The sequence below is a fragment of the Lynx rufus genome, unplaced genomic scaffold (assembly GCF_022079265.1).
Source record: "Lynx rufus isolate CCGP_SWC_20201006 ecotype Redwood Valley unplaced genomic scaffold, mLynRuf1.p SCAF_13, whole genome shotgun sequence".
NCBI classification, from domain to species: domain Eukaryota; kingdom Metazoa; phylum Chordata; class Mammalia; order Carnivora; family Felidae; genus Lynx; species Lynx rufus.
The window spans coordinates 34737060-34755120 of NW_025814827.1; the positions used below are offsets into that span (position 1 = coordinate 34737060).

Genomic DNA, 18061 nt, shown 5'->3' on the forward strand with positions numbered 1-18061 from the left:
GGTGAATTCATATAGATATCTAAATGTCATCTAAATATCTAGTTTTTCTTGAGAAAATAGAACATCTGGCAACATCAGACCTGAATCCTTGCTTGGCAAACTGCAGAACTCATCCGAGTAGCAACTCCTGCCTTCCGTGGAGCACAAATTCTCCAGTTTGCCACAGTTTTCACAACTCCGTATCGTATTGCTGGACCCTGAGGCCTACTGCACGCATTTAGGTTACTGATCCAGCCCCTGTACAGGACATCAAAACATCTTTGAAAGCCCGCTTTCATAGGAGATGCTGTGGTGGTTGACCTTGAATATTCAGATTTATGCAGCTTCACGTTTGACCTTAAAGCAGCTTACAGGGTACTGGAGGATAGGTGTAGACCTAGAACAAGTTGTCGGATGACCGCACGGTGGAAGAAGTACCACAATATGGAAATGATCTTATGAAAAGTACAGGAAGTCTGTGGTAGCAGAGAAAGGAAAGGTTACTTTCTGAAGGCATGATGTTTAAAAAATTCCTTTGGAGATTTTTAAAAATTTCGGTCAAGAAAACAGTTTCCCAAACAAGTCGAAACACTCAGACTTTCTGACTTGTTGACTGGCAACTAATAAGGTGCGAAGTCGGTAGGCACATGAGCCGAGGATGATAAACGTACTTGAGTCAGAATAATTTGAGGGACTCCAGAAATGTGACTCAGAGCTTAAGGAAGTTGTTGTGAAAGGAGCAGTTAAGAAATCTTCTTCTCCTTTTGGGCTTGCTGATTAGGATATTCTCATAGGATACCTTGGCCCGGCTCTTAACTTTATGGCAATATTTTAAAAGCAGAAGTTGGCTTTCACATGTCTGATTTCCTTAGTGTAAAACAAAGCACGTGGTCACCTTCAGAAGGAAGAATGGCGTATCACTGCTGTGGCTGTAATGTGAATAATATCACGTGGTTGCAGTTTTGACATCTGCTTCTTATTTTCATTTCATCTTAGCAGAAGAGAACGAATTGAAGCCATTTTTTCCTTACAATCTGTGGTTTAACTCTGCATACCTTTCCACATCCATCCCCTAACCCTCCAACAAATCAGTTAGTTTTTTCCTCATGTTGTAAATCCCACCATAAAATTGAGCGATGTTCTATAATTTAGTTACTGTATTTCTTATTTGTAGCTGTATTAGGTTCCAGCTTTCTCCAGAAATATCTAAGATATAGGAGTTCTGTAGGTATTCAGTTTCTTAAGTCCTTAGCAACTGGATTCAATAACAAATTCTGTTCAGTTTGGCTCTTGTAAAGAAGTGTAATTTATTCATGTTTCATGCAATCAGTCTTACTAAATCTAGAATTCCAGTTCATGCTTAGGTTTTTTTTTTTTCTGGTTGGGAGAAAGTCTTCAAAATTGTACTCATTTTAAGAGGCATTTCTTGGTTCTTTTTTAAAAAAATTTATTTAATTTTATATATTTTTAAATTTACATCCAGATTAGTTAGCATATAGTGCAACAATGATTTCAGGAGTAGATTCCTTAATGCCCCTTACCCGTTTAGCCCATCCCCCCCCCACACCCCCTCCAGTAACCCTCTGTTTGTTCTCCATATTTATGAGTCTCTTCTGTTTTGTCCCACTCCCCATTTTTATAAGATTTTTGTTTCCCTTCCCTTATGTTCATCTGTTTTGTCTCTTAAAGTCCTCATATGAGTGAAGTCATATGATTTTTGTCTTTCTCTGACTAATTTCACTTAGCTTGATACCCTCCAGTTCCATCTACGTAGTTGCAGATGGCAAGATTTCATTCTTTTTGATTGCCAAGTAATACTCCATTGTATATATATGCCACATCTTCTTTATCCATTCATCCATCGATGGGCATTTGGGCTCTTTCCATACTTTGGCTATTGTTGATAGTGTTGCTATAAACATTGGGGTGCATGTGTCCCTTTGAAACAGCATACCTATATCCTGTGGATAAATGCCTAGTGGTGCAATTGCTGGGTCGTAGGGTAGTACTATTTTTAGTTTTTTGAGGAACCTCTATACTGTTTTCCAGAGTGGCTGCACCAGCTTGCATTCCCAGGCATTTCTTTGTTCTTAAACCAACTGGTTTAATTGAATATAAAGGTCTTCCTTACATTTGTTTGTTTGTTTGTTTGTTTTTGTTCTTAAAATGTTGGTTCAGTTGTATACATTTTGGTAAGGCCAACAAAAAACTAACAAACATTTGATTGGGGAAAATTGTAGTTGTATTCATCTTTTTTCTTACCAAAAGCATACTATTGTTGACAACAACAATTAACAGTTTTTTGTCTCTTCCTGTTTCAACATTAGCTAAAGCTGAAGAAATATAAAATGTAATCCTATAACATGTTTTATTGCTGAGTCCAGGGGTTTGCAGAGTTCAGGTAATGGCTATCTAGTCTACTTGATGTCAAATTACTTAATATGATGGTTGAGGGCAGGAATCTAGGAATTTTTTATGTATGCTAGTCACAAGCACAGAAGTCTTATTGACCATTGTGTCATTTCCAAAAACTATAGAAGCATGCCATAAGAGTATGGATTTCTCGATTGGGAAATGAACAAGAAATTACTTCAAATGTCCTTGCTAACTTGTCAAACATTTCCCAAATGAATCTGTGGAGTTCTTCTTACCACCTGTGTTTTACAGATTAAAGTTTATATTTTTTAAATTTTTCTGTGTTAAGTCTCCTGTGTAGTCAAGGTTTCTTTCATTTCATGGCAATATTCTAAAATGGTAAAAACAATTTGGCTGAAAGATTTTTTTCCCTACCTCTACTACTGCTAGGCAAATGACCCACCTGATGACAGAAAATAGCAATTGCTTTTGGAAAAAGATAGCTTTTGTTTGATAACACAGGGAAAGCTGGCTTTATTTAGGCAGGTTTGTATTTTTCTGTTTAGTTAGTTTCAAAGACCCCTGTTGGCTCAGTCAACTCCACAGATATTTTTCTAAGGTTGAACCTAGAATATGTTGGCAATCAATTAGTCAAATCAATAAATATTGACCTCAGGGACAGTTCTCATTTTGTGGCTCCTTGGATATTCTGTGCATATCACAGAGAGCTTTTATTGAACTGAATTTTACTTTTATTGAATAAAAACATTTCTGTATGCCTGAAAACCAGAAATGATATGGCTGGTCAGACAATCTGCTCAAAACATTCCTACCATAGGAAATCAAGATATTTCCTTAAAAAAATTTTTTTAATGTTTATTTATGAAAGAGAGAGAGAGAGACACAGAGTGTGAGTTGGGGAGGGGGAGAAAGAGAGTGAGACCCAGAATTTGAAGCAGGCTCCAGGCTCCAAGCTGCCAGCACAGAGCCTAATGCGGGGCTCAAACCCACAAACCGTGAGATCATGACCTGAGCCGAAGTGGGACGCTTAACCGACTGAGCCAACCAGGCGCCCCAAGATATTTCCTGATGATCATGAAAATGCATAGTACTGGTTGGCACTTTGATTTGACAAGAGAACCTCTGGTACCAACAGAGCTTCTTGAAAATGCCAGTGGGATTTTTGTTGCTGTTGTTAGAATCAATGATTATCTTTTTTTGCTCCCTGTTGGCCTATCTTTCACTGCTTGCTATCCTTCAAATATTTGAACTATATGGTTATGCTATCAGATTACAACTGAGGAAGGCTGTTACATATCCTTGGGTCTAACAGTAGAGAATTACAGAACTCATAAGATATGAGAGTTGGAAGAAAGTGTTTTGGAAGAACTTGAGACAGAGAAAGTGACTTGCTTAAAAGTATAAAGCGGGTTATACCAGCAGAACTGGGGCTAAAACCTAGCTTTTGGGCCAGTACCTTTGGGTACAGAGAGTCACATTGTCAGAGCAGAACAGAAATAGCCTTGCTAGAATAATATTTCTGTTTTCTTAAAAATAAAATATGACTTCTGCTTATGAAGTTAATATGTGTTTATTATAGAAAATTCAGTAGTTACAAAAACATCTAAGAAAAATAAGGTGAAAGAAACAATATTTTTACCATCAAATTCAATTTCCTTTGAGTTTACTTCTCTGCAAACACACACACACACACACACACACACACACACACACACACGCACGGTATACCAGTTAGAATTTTGAGCAAGAAAGAGAAAACAGCCAGCTTGGATTTTGGATTTTGAAGATAAGTAAGTTAAGGAACTATTTATGGATTTAAAGGAGCCAATATGGGACGTTAGGACACATAGGGACTAGCAACAGTGGGTAGGGGAAGAAAAAGTGTATTGGAACTTAGGGAGAGCTGGAGCTGTGGGAGAATGATAAACAAACATTTACAGTTTTGCCATCCAAAACTGTAATCACAGAAGGTGTAGGCAAAGGATTAACCAATCCTTCCCCCTTCATCATGAGAATTTGAGTTGTAGTTAGCTTTCTAACTGCTTCCCTGGCAATACGATGAAAGTTGGAAGGTTAACAATGTTAGGAGGCAACTTTGCTCATGCTAAAGATGACCCAGGGATTGGGAGAATTATAAAGGCCTGGTGGAGAAGCTCTACTTTCAGTCTTACTTAGTGCAGTGTTTCTTGAGACTGGGCATGTCCCTGGCTGGGACACTGTGGGGGTGTGCCTGTGGGATCATTTCAAGAGATGGTGTTCTTATGAGATATATAGCTTTTGAGCCACGGTAGCTTCCTTGCCCTTGTACCTATACTGTCATGACACAGACTGTGGCAAAAACTCCCATTGACCAGGGGTACCTGACACTACCCTGCCGTGTTTCCTGTCCTATGTTCATCTAAGTAGACTAGCTCCACCCGTGGCCTCTGTCTTTGCACATGAATATTCAGTTGAATCTAAGATAATTCTCCTGATGGGCCCCTTAGGGATATATTGCTGCCAAAACCTTAATGCCAGAGCAGGAAGGAAAAGGGGAAGATACTGCAAGCTCTCTTTTCTCCTGCTCTCCAGTTCATTGATTGAACCTACCCACAAGACAGCGGTCAAGGAGAAAGAGTCTGATTGGCCTAGCTTGAGTCAGGTGTTCTCCCATAGTTTGTTTATCATTCTCGTGTTGATGGACATTTGCCTATATGCCTAAAGCTGCTGTGAACATTTGTGTACAAGGCTTAAGTCATACATTTTCATTTCTCTTGGATAGAGTCACAGGAGTGGAACTATGGGTCATAGGAAAGATTAACACTGAACTCTTTAAGAAACTACCAAACAATTTTCCAAAGTGGTTGTACCATTGTATACTCCCATCAATAACACTTGAGAGTTCCTCTTGGTCCCTACCTTTCCAATATTTGGGGTTAACAAAATTTTTCATCTGGGCCATTTTTGTGACTGTGTAGTGATATCTGATTGTGATTTTAATTTACATTTCCCTGATTACTTAATGATGTATAGGACTTTTTCACGTGCTTATTTGTCATTCACGTGTCTTCTTTTATGAAGTATCCAAGTCGCTTTAAAGCTACACTATCTTTTTTAGTATTTATTTTTCCTTATTTTATTATTGAATTGTGTGAGTTCCTTACATATTTTGGATACAAGTCCTTTGACGGGTTTGTGTGTTATAAATTTTAGTCTCAGCCTGTGGATTGTCTTAATGGTGGCTTTGAATAAGCAAAATTTAAAATATAAATGAAGTCTGAATTATAAATGTTTTTCTGTGTCTTTTCTTCGCATACCCAAAAACTAAAAATAAAATCATAATTGTAGATTATTAAAATGCTGTCTCTTAAAAAAAAGATTTCCATTTAAAAATTAAATCCAATTTGGATGTTTTTCATCTCACTATAATTTATAGAATGAATGTTTGTGTCCTCTCAAAATTCATATGTTGAAATCTGATCCCCAGTGTGATGGTATTTGGAGGTCAGGACTTTGGGATGTGATTAGGTCATAAGGGTGGAGCCGTCATGAAGGGGATTAGTGCCCTGATAAAAAAGACTTAGAGAGCTCTCTTGTCCCTTCTACCATGTGAGGACACAGCAAAGAAGATGGTCCTCTAGGAACCAGGAAGCAGGCCTTTATCAGACATCAAGTCTGCCAATGCCTTGATCTTGGAGAAATACATTTGTGTTGTTTATAAGCCACCTTCAATGTGGTCTTCTATAATAGCAACTCAGACGGACTAAGACACTGTGTATCCTACTTCATGGTAGATATATCTTTATAAAAGTTGATGAAATGCTGGATGCTTAAAGCTTCAGAGAGACCTAGGGGTGCCTGGGTGGCTTAGTCGGTTGAGCGTCTGACTTCGGCTCATTTCATGATCTCACAGTTCATGAGTTCAAGCCGTGCATCAGACTCTGTGCTGACAGCTTGGGTCCTGGAGCCTGCTTCAGATTCTGTGTCTCCCTCTCTCTCTGCTCTTCCCCTGATCACACTCTGTCTCTCTCTCAAAAATAAATAAAGATTAAAAAAAATTTTTTTTAAAAAGCTGCAGAGAGACCTTTATACCATCTTTTTCAAATGCCTCCCTAACATTAGGTTTCGTTCTTAAATATATTCCTGATAATAATTCAGCCTCTGGATGCTTCTAGAGATTGAGAGCTACCAGAAGTGTGTCCCCTTTTATGGAAAACAAAATGTAAAATAATCGCTTCTTGAAATTGAAATACTCAATTCAGAGTTCAACAGAGTTCTGAGAACCAGATTACAGTTGACTTTTGAACAGTGCAGGGATGAGGGGCGCTGACACCCAATGCAGTGTAAAATCTGTGTTCTTACTTCTGACTTTCCATAAGCTTAACTACTGTTAACTGGAAACCCTACGGATAGTGTCAACAGTTGATTAACCCATATTTTGTATGCTATATGTATTATATACAGAATTCTTGCAATAAAGAAAGATAAATAAAATGTTATTTAGGAAATCATAAGGAAGAGAAAATACATTATTTATTTATTTTTTAATATATGAAATTTATTGTCAAATTGGTTTCCATACAACACCCAGTGCTCATCCCAAAAGATGCCCTCTTCAATACCCATCACCTACCCTTCCCTCCCTCCCACCCCCCCATCAACCCTCAGTTTGTTCTCAGTTTTTAAGAGTCTCTTATGCTTTGGCTCTCTCCCACTCTAACCTCTTTTTTTTTTTTTTTCCTTCCCCTCCCCCATGGGTTCCTGTTAAGTTTCTCAGGATCCACATGAGAGTGAAAACATATGGTATCTGTCTTTCTCTGTATGGTTTATTTCACTTAGCATCATACTCTCTAGTTCCATGCACGTTGCTACAAAAGGCCATATTTCATTCTTTCTCATTGCCACATAGTACTCCACTGTGTATATAAACCACAATTTCTTTATCCATTCATCGGTTGATGGACATTTAGGCTCTTTCCATAATTTGGCTATTGTTGAGAGTGCTGCTATAAACATTGGGGTACAAGTGCCCCTATGTATCAGCACTCCTGTATCCCTTGGGTAAATTCCTAGCAGTGCTATTGCTGGGTCATAGGGTAGGTGTATTTTTAATTTTTTGAGGAACCTCCACACTTGTTTTCCAGAGTGGCTGCACCAGTTTGCATTCCCACCAACAGTGCAAGAGAGTTCCCATTTCTCCACATCCTCTCCAGCATCTATAGTCTCCTGATTTGTTCATGTTAGCCACTCTGACTGGTGTGAGGTGATATCTGAGTGTGGTTTTGATTTGTATTTCCCTGATGAGGAGCGACGTTGAGCATCTTTCATGTGCCTGTTGGCCATCCAGATGTCTTCTTTAGAGAAATGTCTATCTTGTTTTCTGCCCATTTCTTCACTGGATTATTTGTTTTTTGAGTGTGGAGTTTGGTGAGCTCTTTATAGATTTTGGGTACTAGCCCTTTGTCCGATATGTCATTTGGAAATATCTTTTCCCATTCCGTTGGTTGCCTTTTAGTTTTGTTGATTGTTTCCTTTGCTGTGCAGAAGCGTTTTATCTTGATGAGGTCCCAATAGTTCATTTTTGCTTTTAATTCCCTTGCCTTTGGGGATGTGTCAAGTAAGAAATTGCTGCAGCTGAGGTCAGAGAGGTCTTTTCCTGCTTTCTCCTCTAGGGTTTTGATGATTTCCTGTCTCACATTCAGGTCCTTTATCCATTTTGAGCTTATTTTTGTGAATGGTGTAAGAAAATGGTCTAGTTTCATTCTTCTGCATGTTGCTGTCCAGTTCTCCCAGCACCATTTGTTAAAGAGACTGTCTTTTTTCCATTGGATATTCTTTCCTGCTTTGTCAAAGATTAGTTGGCCATCCTTTTGTGGGTCTAGTTCTGGAGTTTCTATTCTATTCCATTGGTCTATGTGTCTGTGTTTGTGCCAATACCATGCTGTCTTGATGATTACAGCTTTGTAGTAGAGGCTGAAGTCTGGGATTGTGATGCCTCCTGCTTTGGTCTTCTTCTGCAAAATTACTTTGGCTATCCGGGGCCTTTTGTGGTTCCATATGAATTTTAGGATTGCTTGTTCTAGCTTCGAGAAGAATGCTGGTGCAATTTTGATTGGGATTGCATTGAATGTGTAGATAGCTTTGGGTAGTATTGACATTTTAACAATATTTATTCTTCCAACCCATGAGCACGGAATGTTTTTCCATTTCTTTATATCTTCTTCAATTTCCTTTATAAGCTTTCTATAGTTTTAAGCATACAGATCTTTTACATCTTTGGTTAGATTTATTCCTAGGTATTTTATGCTTCTTGGTGCAATTGTGAATGGGATCAGTTTCTTTATTTGTCTTTCTGTTGCTTCATTATTAGTGTATAAGAATGCAACTGATTTCTGTACATTGATTTTATATCTTGCAACTTTTCTGAATTCATGTATCAGTTCTAGCAAACTTTTGGTGGAGTCTATCGGATTTTCCATGTATAATATCATGTCATCTGCAAAAAGTGAAAGCTTGACTTTATCTTTGCCAATTTTGATGCCTTTGATTTCCTTTTGTTGTCTGATTGCTGATGCTAGCACTTCCAACACTATGTTAACCAACAGCGGTGAGAGTGGACATCCCTGTCGTGTTCCTGATCTCAGGGGGAAAGCTCTCAGTTTTTCCCCATTGAGGATGATGTTAGCTGTGGGCTTTTCATAAATGGCTTTTATGATGTTTAAGTATGTTCCTTCTATCCCGACTTTCTCGAGGGTTTTTATTAAGAAAGGATGCTGAATTTTGTCAAATGCTTTTTCTGCATTGATTGACAGGATCATATGGTTCTTATCTTTTATTTTATTAATGTGATGTAGCACGTTGATTGATTTGCGAATGTTGAACCAGCCCTGCAGCCCAGGAATGAATCCCACTTGGTCGTTGTGAATAATTCTTTTTATATGCTGTTGAATTCAATTTGCTAGTATCTTCTTGAGAATTTTTGCATCCATAGTCATCAGGGATATTGGCCTGTAGTTCTCTTTTTTCACTGGGTCTCTGTCTGGTTTAGGAATGAAAGTAATACTGACTTCATAGAATGAGTCTGGAAGTTTTCCTTCCCTTTTTATTTTTTGGAATAGCCTGTGAAGGATAGGTATTATCTCTGCTTTAAACGTCTGGTAGAATTCCCCAGGGAAGCCATCTGGTCCTGGACTCTTATTTGTTGGGAGATTTTTGATGATTGATTCAATTTCTTCGCTGGTTATGGGTCTGTTCAAGCTTTCTATTTCCTCCTGTTTGAGTTTTGGAAGTGTGTGGGTGTTTAGGAATTTGTCCATTTCTTCCAGGTTGTCCAGTTTGTTGGCATATAATTTTTCATAGTATTCCCTGACAATTGCTTGTATTTCTGAGGGATTGGTTGTAATAAGTCCATTTTCATTCATGATTTTATCTATTTGGGTCATCTCCCTTTTCTTTTTGAGAAGCCTGGCTAGAGGTTTATCAATTTTGTTTATTTTTTCAAAAAACCAACTCTTGGTTTCATTGATCTGCTCTACAGTTTTTTAGATTCTATATTGTTTATTTCTGCTCTGATCTTTATTATTTCTCTTCTTCTGCTGGGTTTGGGGTGTCTTTGCTGCTCTGCTTCTATTTCCTTTAGGTGTGCTGTTAGATTTTGTATTTGGGATTTTTCTTGTTTCTTGAGGTAGGCCTGGATTGCAATGTATTTTCCTCTCAGGACTGCCTTTGCTGCATCCCAAAGCGTTTGGATTGTTGTATTGTCATTTTCGTTTGTTTCCATATAGAAAATACATTTATTTATAGCACTGTACTGTTTATTGAAAAATAATCTGTGTGAAAGTGGACCTATGTGGTTCAAACTCATGTTGTCCAAGGGTCAGCTGTACAGTCTATTGGCCAGTGCTTATACAGCTTCAGGGTTATAGTTTGTGTTGGGATACAGAGTAGGATTAGTCATGGTCCCTCTCAGTGTGGTAACTGCGATGAGGGAACATGTGACATGACCCAGAGAATAACTGCCCTTCCTAAGTGTGTTAGGGAACATTTTATAGGGGAAATATATTTGTGCTCAAAAAGAGTTGCAGTCTTCACGAGGAGCTGGAGGAAAGGGGCATGGAGTAGTGGAGAACTAGTAGTAGTGAGTATTGCCATGGTTTTGGGTCTGAGACCCAAGCAGTGGGAAACGAGGCTGAAGAGCTAGTCAGGATACAGACCAGGAATGATCGAGGACTTTGCTCAGTGGCTTTGCTCCGTGGCATCTCTGCACAGGGTGGAGTGAATGGGAGACTGGTGGCCCTCAGATCAGTTAAGAGGCTCAAGCTAAGTAGATAGTTCTCAAATTTTCAAGTAGCTGTATTCAGGCTGTCAGTCCCCTATTGAATCAGAATCTCCAGTGTGGAGGCTGGGCCTTTGAAAGTTTTCCCAGGCTCTGTGGGTGAGTCTGAAGGCCACTGGAGTTTGAAAACCACGGTTTAGGTGAATGATGAGGCAGTAAGAGAGGAGGGCCTTAATTAAGAGGTATTAGGAAGCGAGATGGTGACCCTTCAAGAAAAATTGAAGTTAATGAGACATTTATCCCAGAGGCTAAATATTTTTAGCTTCCAACAAAATTATACTTTTCCCATCATTTTTTTTAAAAAACGGAATTTGTAATAAAATAGTATGGGATTATATTGATTTTGAGGAACATTTAATGATATAGAAAAATAATCGATTTGTATTGCTAAGTGAAAAAATTCAAATTGAAAATGACAATACGGTGTGATCCAAGTTCTATGAAAAAGAAGCAGTCACACACAAAAATATGCTAAGTAACCATTAATTCAAAGTAATTCAAAGGGCACCTGGGTGACTCAGTCAGTTGAATGTCTGACTTTTGATTTCGGCTTGGGTCATGATCCCAGGGTTGTCAGATCAAGCTCTGCATTGGGCTCTGTGCTGAGCATGGAGCCTGCTTAAGATTCTCTCTCTCTCTTTCTCTGCCCCTCCCCCCTGCTTGTGCTCTCTCTCTCTAAAAAAATAAAAATAAAAAATAAAAAACTAAATAACAAAACAAGTTACAAATTATTTAGAGCTAAAAAGTAGTGACTGTCACATACTAAAATCGCACGATATAAAGTTTAGGTAGAGGGTAAAGTGTAGTTTTAAATGTACTTTTCTTCTTAAAATGAAACTGTATTATTTGAATTTTCTGTTTCATTTATGAATCGCTAATTAACAAAGTCCCTGACATTCAGTGTCTTAGGAATGTTCCAGCTTCATCTTAGGTTAACTGGAGAGAGTGCTGCTCCTATCTCTTCAATAGAAAATGGCAGGTAATCTGCATAATCAATACTCTTTCTGAATCAGTGTTTTTCATCACAGAGCTGAGGTCCCAAGGCACCAAAATAACCCCAAATACAAGAAATGCAAGCATCTTCAAGGAGACACTGGTTATAAGTACTTCTTACTTGGAGTAGATAATGGGCATGATACAAGCTCTGTAAGGGATGAGAGTGTTGGAGGTTCTGGTTTGAGTAACTTCAAATACGACATTTATGACATTATGTCAGTTACCTGCATGGCAGCACAGAGTAGGAGATCTGTGGGAGAAAAGATAGGAAGTGAAGTTATAGATATAAAGCCAAACTTCCTCTCAAATACCCATTTTTATACCCATTAATTTTGAAAGATTATGGTTCTGTCCATTCAAATATTGCTGATAATAGTGAACTACTTCCATTATTTAATCTTTATTCCTTTCAGAGGACATATTTAACTCATATTTGTTAGCCACTAAGATTTGTTGCATACTACTGCCTACTGTGATGACTTTGGGGCCGAATGTTATTATCATTTTGCAGATGATAAAACTGAAGTTCATACAGGTTAGTTGATTTCCCTAAAGCCATCTTAGGAGCCAGGTAGAGCCAGGATTCAAAACTCCTGACTTTGCTCATTCCAGTTCAGTAAGTAAACATCTGCCTCTCATAGTATGGATAGGCAGGATTTTTTTTCTCTTGTTATTTATATATGATGAACTTGGAGTCCAGAGCAAGTGTGGTTTGCCCAAGATCTTGGGCTGATATGTATAGAGCAGGGACCAGAGCCCAGGTTGCTGCTTCCTGGCCACTTCTCTTTTCACTCTGACTTCTTGATTTCTAAATGATTGAGTTTATTTTCCTACTTGTTTTATGTATAGTTGGACCCTTCTCCTTCAAAGAGGAAGAGTTTAGGGAATTATAAATATAATTTGTTTTAAAAGTAGGTTCCATGCCCAGTGCAGGGCTTGAACTCATGACCCTGAGTCATGACCCAAGAGTCAGACACTCCACCAGCTGAGCTACCCAGGTACCCCTGAATATCATTTTGAAGGGAAGAAATATTGTTTGAGAAGCAAAGCCAAACCTTTAAAGTTCATTTGCTTTGGGGCGGCATGTAATGGTACATTTCCAGCCTGTGTGTGAATTTTTTTTTTTTTTTTGATTAGGAACCTGACCTTAATGATGATGATAAAAATATGGAAATAACTCCAGGAGAAAAGGTACTTCGGAACACCAAAGAGCAACGGGATCAGCAAAACCGGCTGAGAGAGATAGATGACAAACTGAGAAAGATGAAGGAAAATGTGGTAAGTCTTCTTTATTTAAAGTTTAACTGTAACCAATGATTGTATTTAAAAAAGCCTCCAGTTTCCTTTGACTGTTTATGACTGGTTTTATGTGTTACGTCCATCGAGGAAACTGACATGGGAATATGTCAGTAAGAATTTGAATAAAAGCTAAAAATATGATTCGTAGAACTTAAAGGAATATTATACTTACTTTATGTGATATAATAAATCTGTGAAATCCTATCTGAAGTCAGAATGATGATCCATATGCCTAATATTCTGTGCCTGACAGTGACATAAATTTTTTTTTAATGGAAAAATCTGGTAGTTATTCTCCACAAAATCATCTCTATATATCGAACTTATGCCTTAAGTAGTCCCACTTTTTGTTCGTAATTCATAATATATTATTACTCAGTTTTAATTCGTTCTAAATCCTTCGTGTGCCTATTTCATGTTTTAGTTGATTGTCATTGAAAGACATATCACTGCGGTGAGAGAAAGCTCTTAAATTAGCACAATTGTGAATTGGTTGATATTCTGAACCCATAGAAATGCTCCATAATATTCTGATTTTGCAGCTACCCGTAGTATGCTTCCACCTGGATACTTGCTTTTACCTAAAATTAAACATGACAAGGCTAAACTTGTGATTCCACCTACATCCTCTCTCCCAGGGCTGGCCTTGTCCTAATTGCCAGCAGTACCTACTTTCTGTCTCCTACTAAATCCTGTTATCTTGGGTGATCTTCAAGCCTCATTAAGTTTTAACCAGTATGTCTAATTTGCTGTCATATCTTGCCGCAGTTCTTTATGACTCTTTGGAATCTTCTCTTTTTTTTGTCCTTGCTTGTATCACCCTTCTGTCAGCACTGTCCCCTCCTGTCTAGCCGCTTAACCCTGGTCAGTCTCTTCTCTTATTATTTTATTTTATATGCTGTTCCATGGGAGTGAGCGTCAGGTAAGTGATTTTGATTCCATTCTGATCTCCTTAGAGCTCTCCAAGAGTGTGGCCCGGTCCTGACTGAGATTCTTCACCCCTAATGACCGTGTCCTGCTGAATTGCTCTTAACCTTTTGCCAGCCATGGACAGCTTCACTGACTCTCAGCCTAAAGGATAGCTAGGTCTACCTAATGAGAGTCAGGCAACAGATCTAAGGGGAATACATGCATTGTGCTTCTCTTTAGAATTCATTTTTGTTTACCTCTCATGGGAAATTAAATGGGAATTATGTTTCAGGGAGACCTTCATTTTTATATTCTGAGGGTTTTTTTTTTTTTTTTTCTCCTTGAATCTGTTGATACGGGGAGGAAGTGGAAGAGGTAAGAATGGTTAGGGAGTGTAAAGAGGCTCTTGGCCAATAGTTGTGGTGGTAGTGATAGGGCATTGCAAACTTGATGCGGTAAGTAAAATGTTTGTGGTTTGACTCATTTTGAAAATGGTTGGCATTTCTCACCCCATGCCTGCCAATCCAAAGCAGGCAAAGCCTGTCATTCTCCCTAATTCAGTTCTCCTGATTTCTCACCATTTGTCTTATGCCTTGGACTTGTATCCATTATTTTCTACCATGTCTCTATTATTATTTAATTTTTGACTCAAAACCTGGGTCCTTTAGGAAATCTTGTATATTTTTCCAGTGTCATATGAAGGTTGGATAGATTTACAGAAGTATGATCAATACTAAGAGTTAGTTGTTATCTAAGTGGAAAAGAATCATATGTAAGTAGAGAAGAACAACGACTGTGGGCCTACAGTGGCAGGCACCGTTCCAAGTACTTTGTAACTTATTAACTTACCTAGTCTTTATAACCACTCTGTGAGGTAAACACTACTATCCTTGTTTTCCAGACAAGGAAATAGAGACGTGGAGAGGTTGAGTAACTTCCTCAAGCATATGTAGCTACTGAGTGGAAGAGACGGGATTGAAATGATTAACTTTCAACTTTATTGTTTTACAGTCAACACTTTGAGAAACTTGTGTGATAAAGGCATATGAGTGTTGGCATATGAGTCTTTATGTTTTGACTGTTTAGAGTTTCACAATATCCTAGGGATCACGTTGTGTACCACATGTGTGTCCTTTTCAGGGAACATACTATGTCTGTTTAAAACTCTGCGAAGCTCATTGCACCTCATAGACTTCTGGGTACTTTGTGGATTGGGAATCTGGAGACCTGACTCCTTGTTTCAGAGTTGTCAGGGGCCTACTCCGTCACCTTGAAGAAGTCACTTTGTCTCTTGAAGACTTGGTTTTCTTACTTTAAAATCAAGAAAGTAGGGCTAGATGACCTTCTGCCTGTGAATGTTGGCATATTTTGGGTGAGAAATGATGTCATTTATAACATGTAAAGCTTAGTGTGTGTGCTTCCCAATTGTTCAGTAGTAATTGGTTTAAATATTCTATTGAAAGTTACTTTTGGAAGTTTAGTAACACTTTTTGGGAGAATGTGAGATTGTCTTTCATATGTATAAAAAAAGTTAGCTTGCTACCTATAGAGCAAAGAATATGTTGTCTGTATGATAGCTTCCGGAAATGGCTAATTTTACAGTTTTGTCTTCTTCTTCCTATTACAAGAGAACATTGTTTCAGGATCACTGATTTGGGTGAAAGCAGTAATCTGTGGACATTGAATTGGTGATTTATGGGTAAAGGCCATATTCAGTTTTAGGGATGAACTGGGGAAAGAGTGAGGAAAAGGGCAATGTGGAGCCCTGGGGGTAGTCCTGGAACCACCTGAATCCTAGGTTTGATCTGTCAGCAAGGGCTGGAAAAATGACTTAATTCCGTGTTTCAGGTGGTAGGCTGAGGCTGCAAATGCACATTCGCTTCGGTCAAGCTTAGTCGAGGCAGTGGGATTTGGCTAAGCCTGAAGGTGGTAGTAGTTGTATTGGTGTCACCGGATCTTGCTATTAGGAGCTGTTAGGAGCAAGGGAAAGTAGGCACGATGACATGGCGGATGGGGTTTGTGCTGAGCCACTTACTTCTCGCCTGGTGGGCTCCCGTGGGGTTGGGAGTATTGGCTTCGACCATGGATGAGAGTTCCTCTGTCAAGCTGACTCCTTGTATGGAGATGATTTGAGATGGTAGCATCAAGAGAAAATGAAAATAGCTATATTCATAGAACAGGCCATACAAGACAGATCCCACAGAAAACCTCTCCGTCATTTGCATACAGTGGTCTCTGGTACCTGTCCCCTGATTTTCCCACTAGCTCAGAGAGTCACTCTGTGTTCTTTTAGGTACCATACGGGCTTCTTTGCCCATTGACTCTTTCCAACCCAGTCTGCTCTATATTACCTCCCTGCATTGTAGTTTTGTTATGTAAGCTTCTATACATGGGACATAGTGGTTAAGAGCCATACACTGGAGCAGCCTGCTTGGGTTTGAATCTCAACTCTGTACTTACTAGCTGTGTGACCTTGGACAGGTATTTTGACCTTTCTGTGCTTTAGTTCTTTGATCTGTAGAATGGGATAGTTATCCCCTTTATAGGTTGTTATGAAGATTAAATTAGTTAGCATGTATATAAAGTGCTCCGAACAGGGCTTGGCACGTCTTAAGTGCTATCTAAATGTTTATTATTAGTATTGTTATTTTTATTATTAACATTATTAAGATGGCATTTACATATGCTTGTTTCTATGATAAGAAAGGGAAGGATATAGCAGAGAGGATGAAATTGAAGATGGAGGTAAGCCTTAGAATCAAGGGGCGCCTGGGTGGCTCAGTCGGGTAAGTGTCCAACTTCAGCTCAGGTGACGATCTCGCAGTTTGTGAGTTCGAGCCCCACATCAGGCTCTGTGCTGACAGCTCAGAGCCTGGAGCCTGCTTTGGATTCTGTGTCTCCCTCTGTCTTTGCCCCTCCCCGCTCACACTTTATCTCTCTCAAAAATAAACATTAAAAAAAATTACAAAAAAAGAAAAAATAAATAAAAATTAAAAAAAATTTTTTGAATTCCAATACAGTTAATATACAGTGTTATATTAGTTTCAGGTGTACAATATAGTGATTCAGCACTTCCATACGCCACCCAGAGCTCATCACGACAAGTGCACTCCTTAACCCCCATCACCTATTTCACCCATCTCCCTACCTACCTCCCCGCTGGTAGCTATCAGTTTGTTCTCTATAGTTAAGAGTCTGTTTCCTGGTTTGTCTCTCTTTTTAATCCTTTGCTTATTTGTTTTGCTTATTTGTTTTGTGTATTAACTTGTTTTGTTCACATGTGAGTGAAGTCATATGGTGCTTGGCTTTCTGGGACTGATTTATTTTGCTTACCATTATATTCTCTGGCTCCATCCGTATTGTTGAAAATGGCAAAATTTCATTCTTTTTTTTTATGGCCGAATAATGCTCCATTGTGTGTATATATATATATGTATATATATATATATGTGTGTGTGTGTGTGTATGTGTATATATGTTTGTGTATATATATATATACACACACACCACATCTTCTTTATCCATTCTTCTATTGATGGATACTTGGACTTCTTCCATAATTTGGCTATAAGCATAGGGGTGTATATCCCTTTGAACTAGTGTTTTTTTTAAAAATATTTTTATTTTATTTTTGAGAGACAGAGGGAGCACATGAGCAAGTGGGGGAGGAGCAGAGAGAGAGGAAAACACAGAATCCAAAGCAGCCTCCAGGCTCTGAGCTGTCAGCACAGAGCCTGATGTGGGGCTCAAAGTCACAAACTGTGAGATAATGACCTGAGCTAAAGTCGGACACTTAACTGAATGAGCCACCAGGCACCCCTGAACTAGTGTTATCTATTTTCTGGGTAAATATTGTTTTTGGAAACATTTTAAACTGGCTCTTTTTCCCACAAAAAACACTTTGTCAATTTTTATAACGATGGCTATGACATTATTTATATTTTTGACCTGCACAATTCCACTTTTAGGAATACATACAAAGCAATAACAGCCAAGGAAAACTAAACCGAACAAAGTAAGGAACAGCTTAAATGCTCTCAAATAGAATGCCAAAGCAATTTATACAGTCTTATCCATTTAATACTATAGTAGGATAATAAAAATGACAAATACAAGGATTTTGTCAATAAAGGACTTTTAGTTGGAAATGAGTGATCTGAAACCTAAAAATAAAAATTCTAGATACAC

The 18061-nt window shown here is 38.5% G+C and overlaps 1 protein-coding gene across 1 annotated transcript in view; it reads left to right on the top strand.

Annotated features, from left to right (window-relative positions):
• The window catches only part of FSIP1 (fibrous sheath interacting protein 1), a 193043-nt gene that overhangs the window by 57075 nt on the left and 117907 nt on the right, over window positions 1–18061 (top strand). The window contains exon 10 of the mRNA XM_047074517.1: window positions 12803–12943. Coding sequence (XP_046930473.1) covers window positions 12803–12943 — 141 coding nt within the window. The remainder of the gene's footprint in view (window positions 1–12802; window positions 12944–18061) is intronic.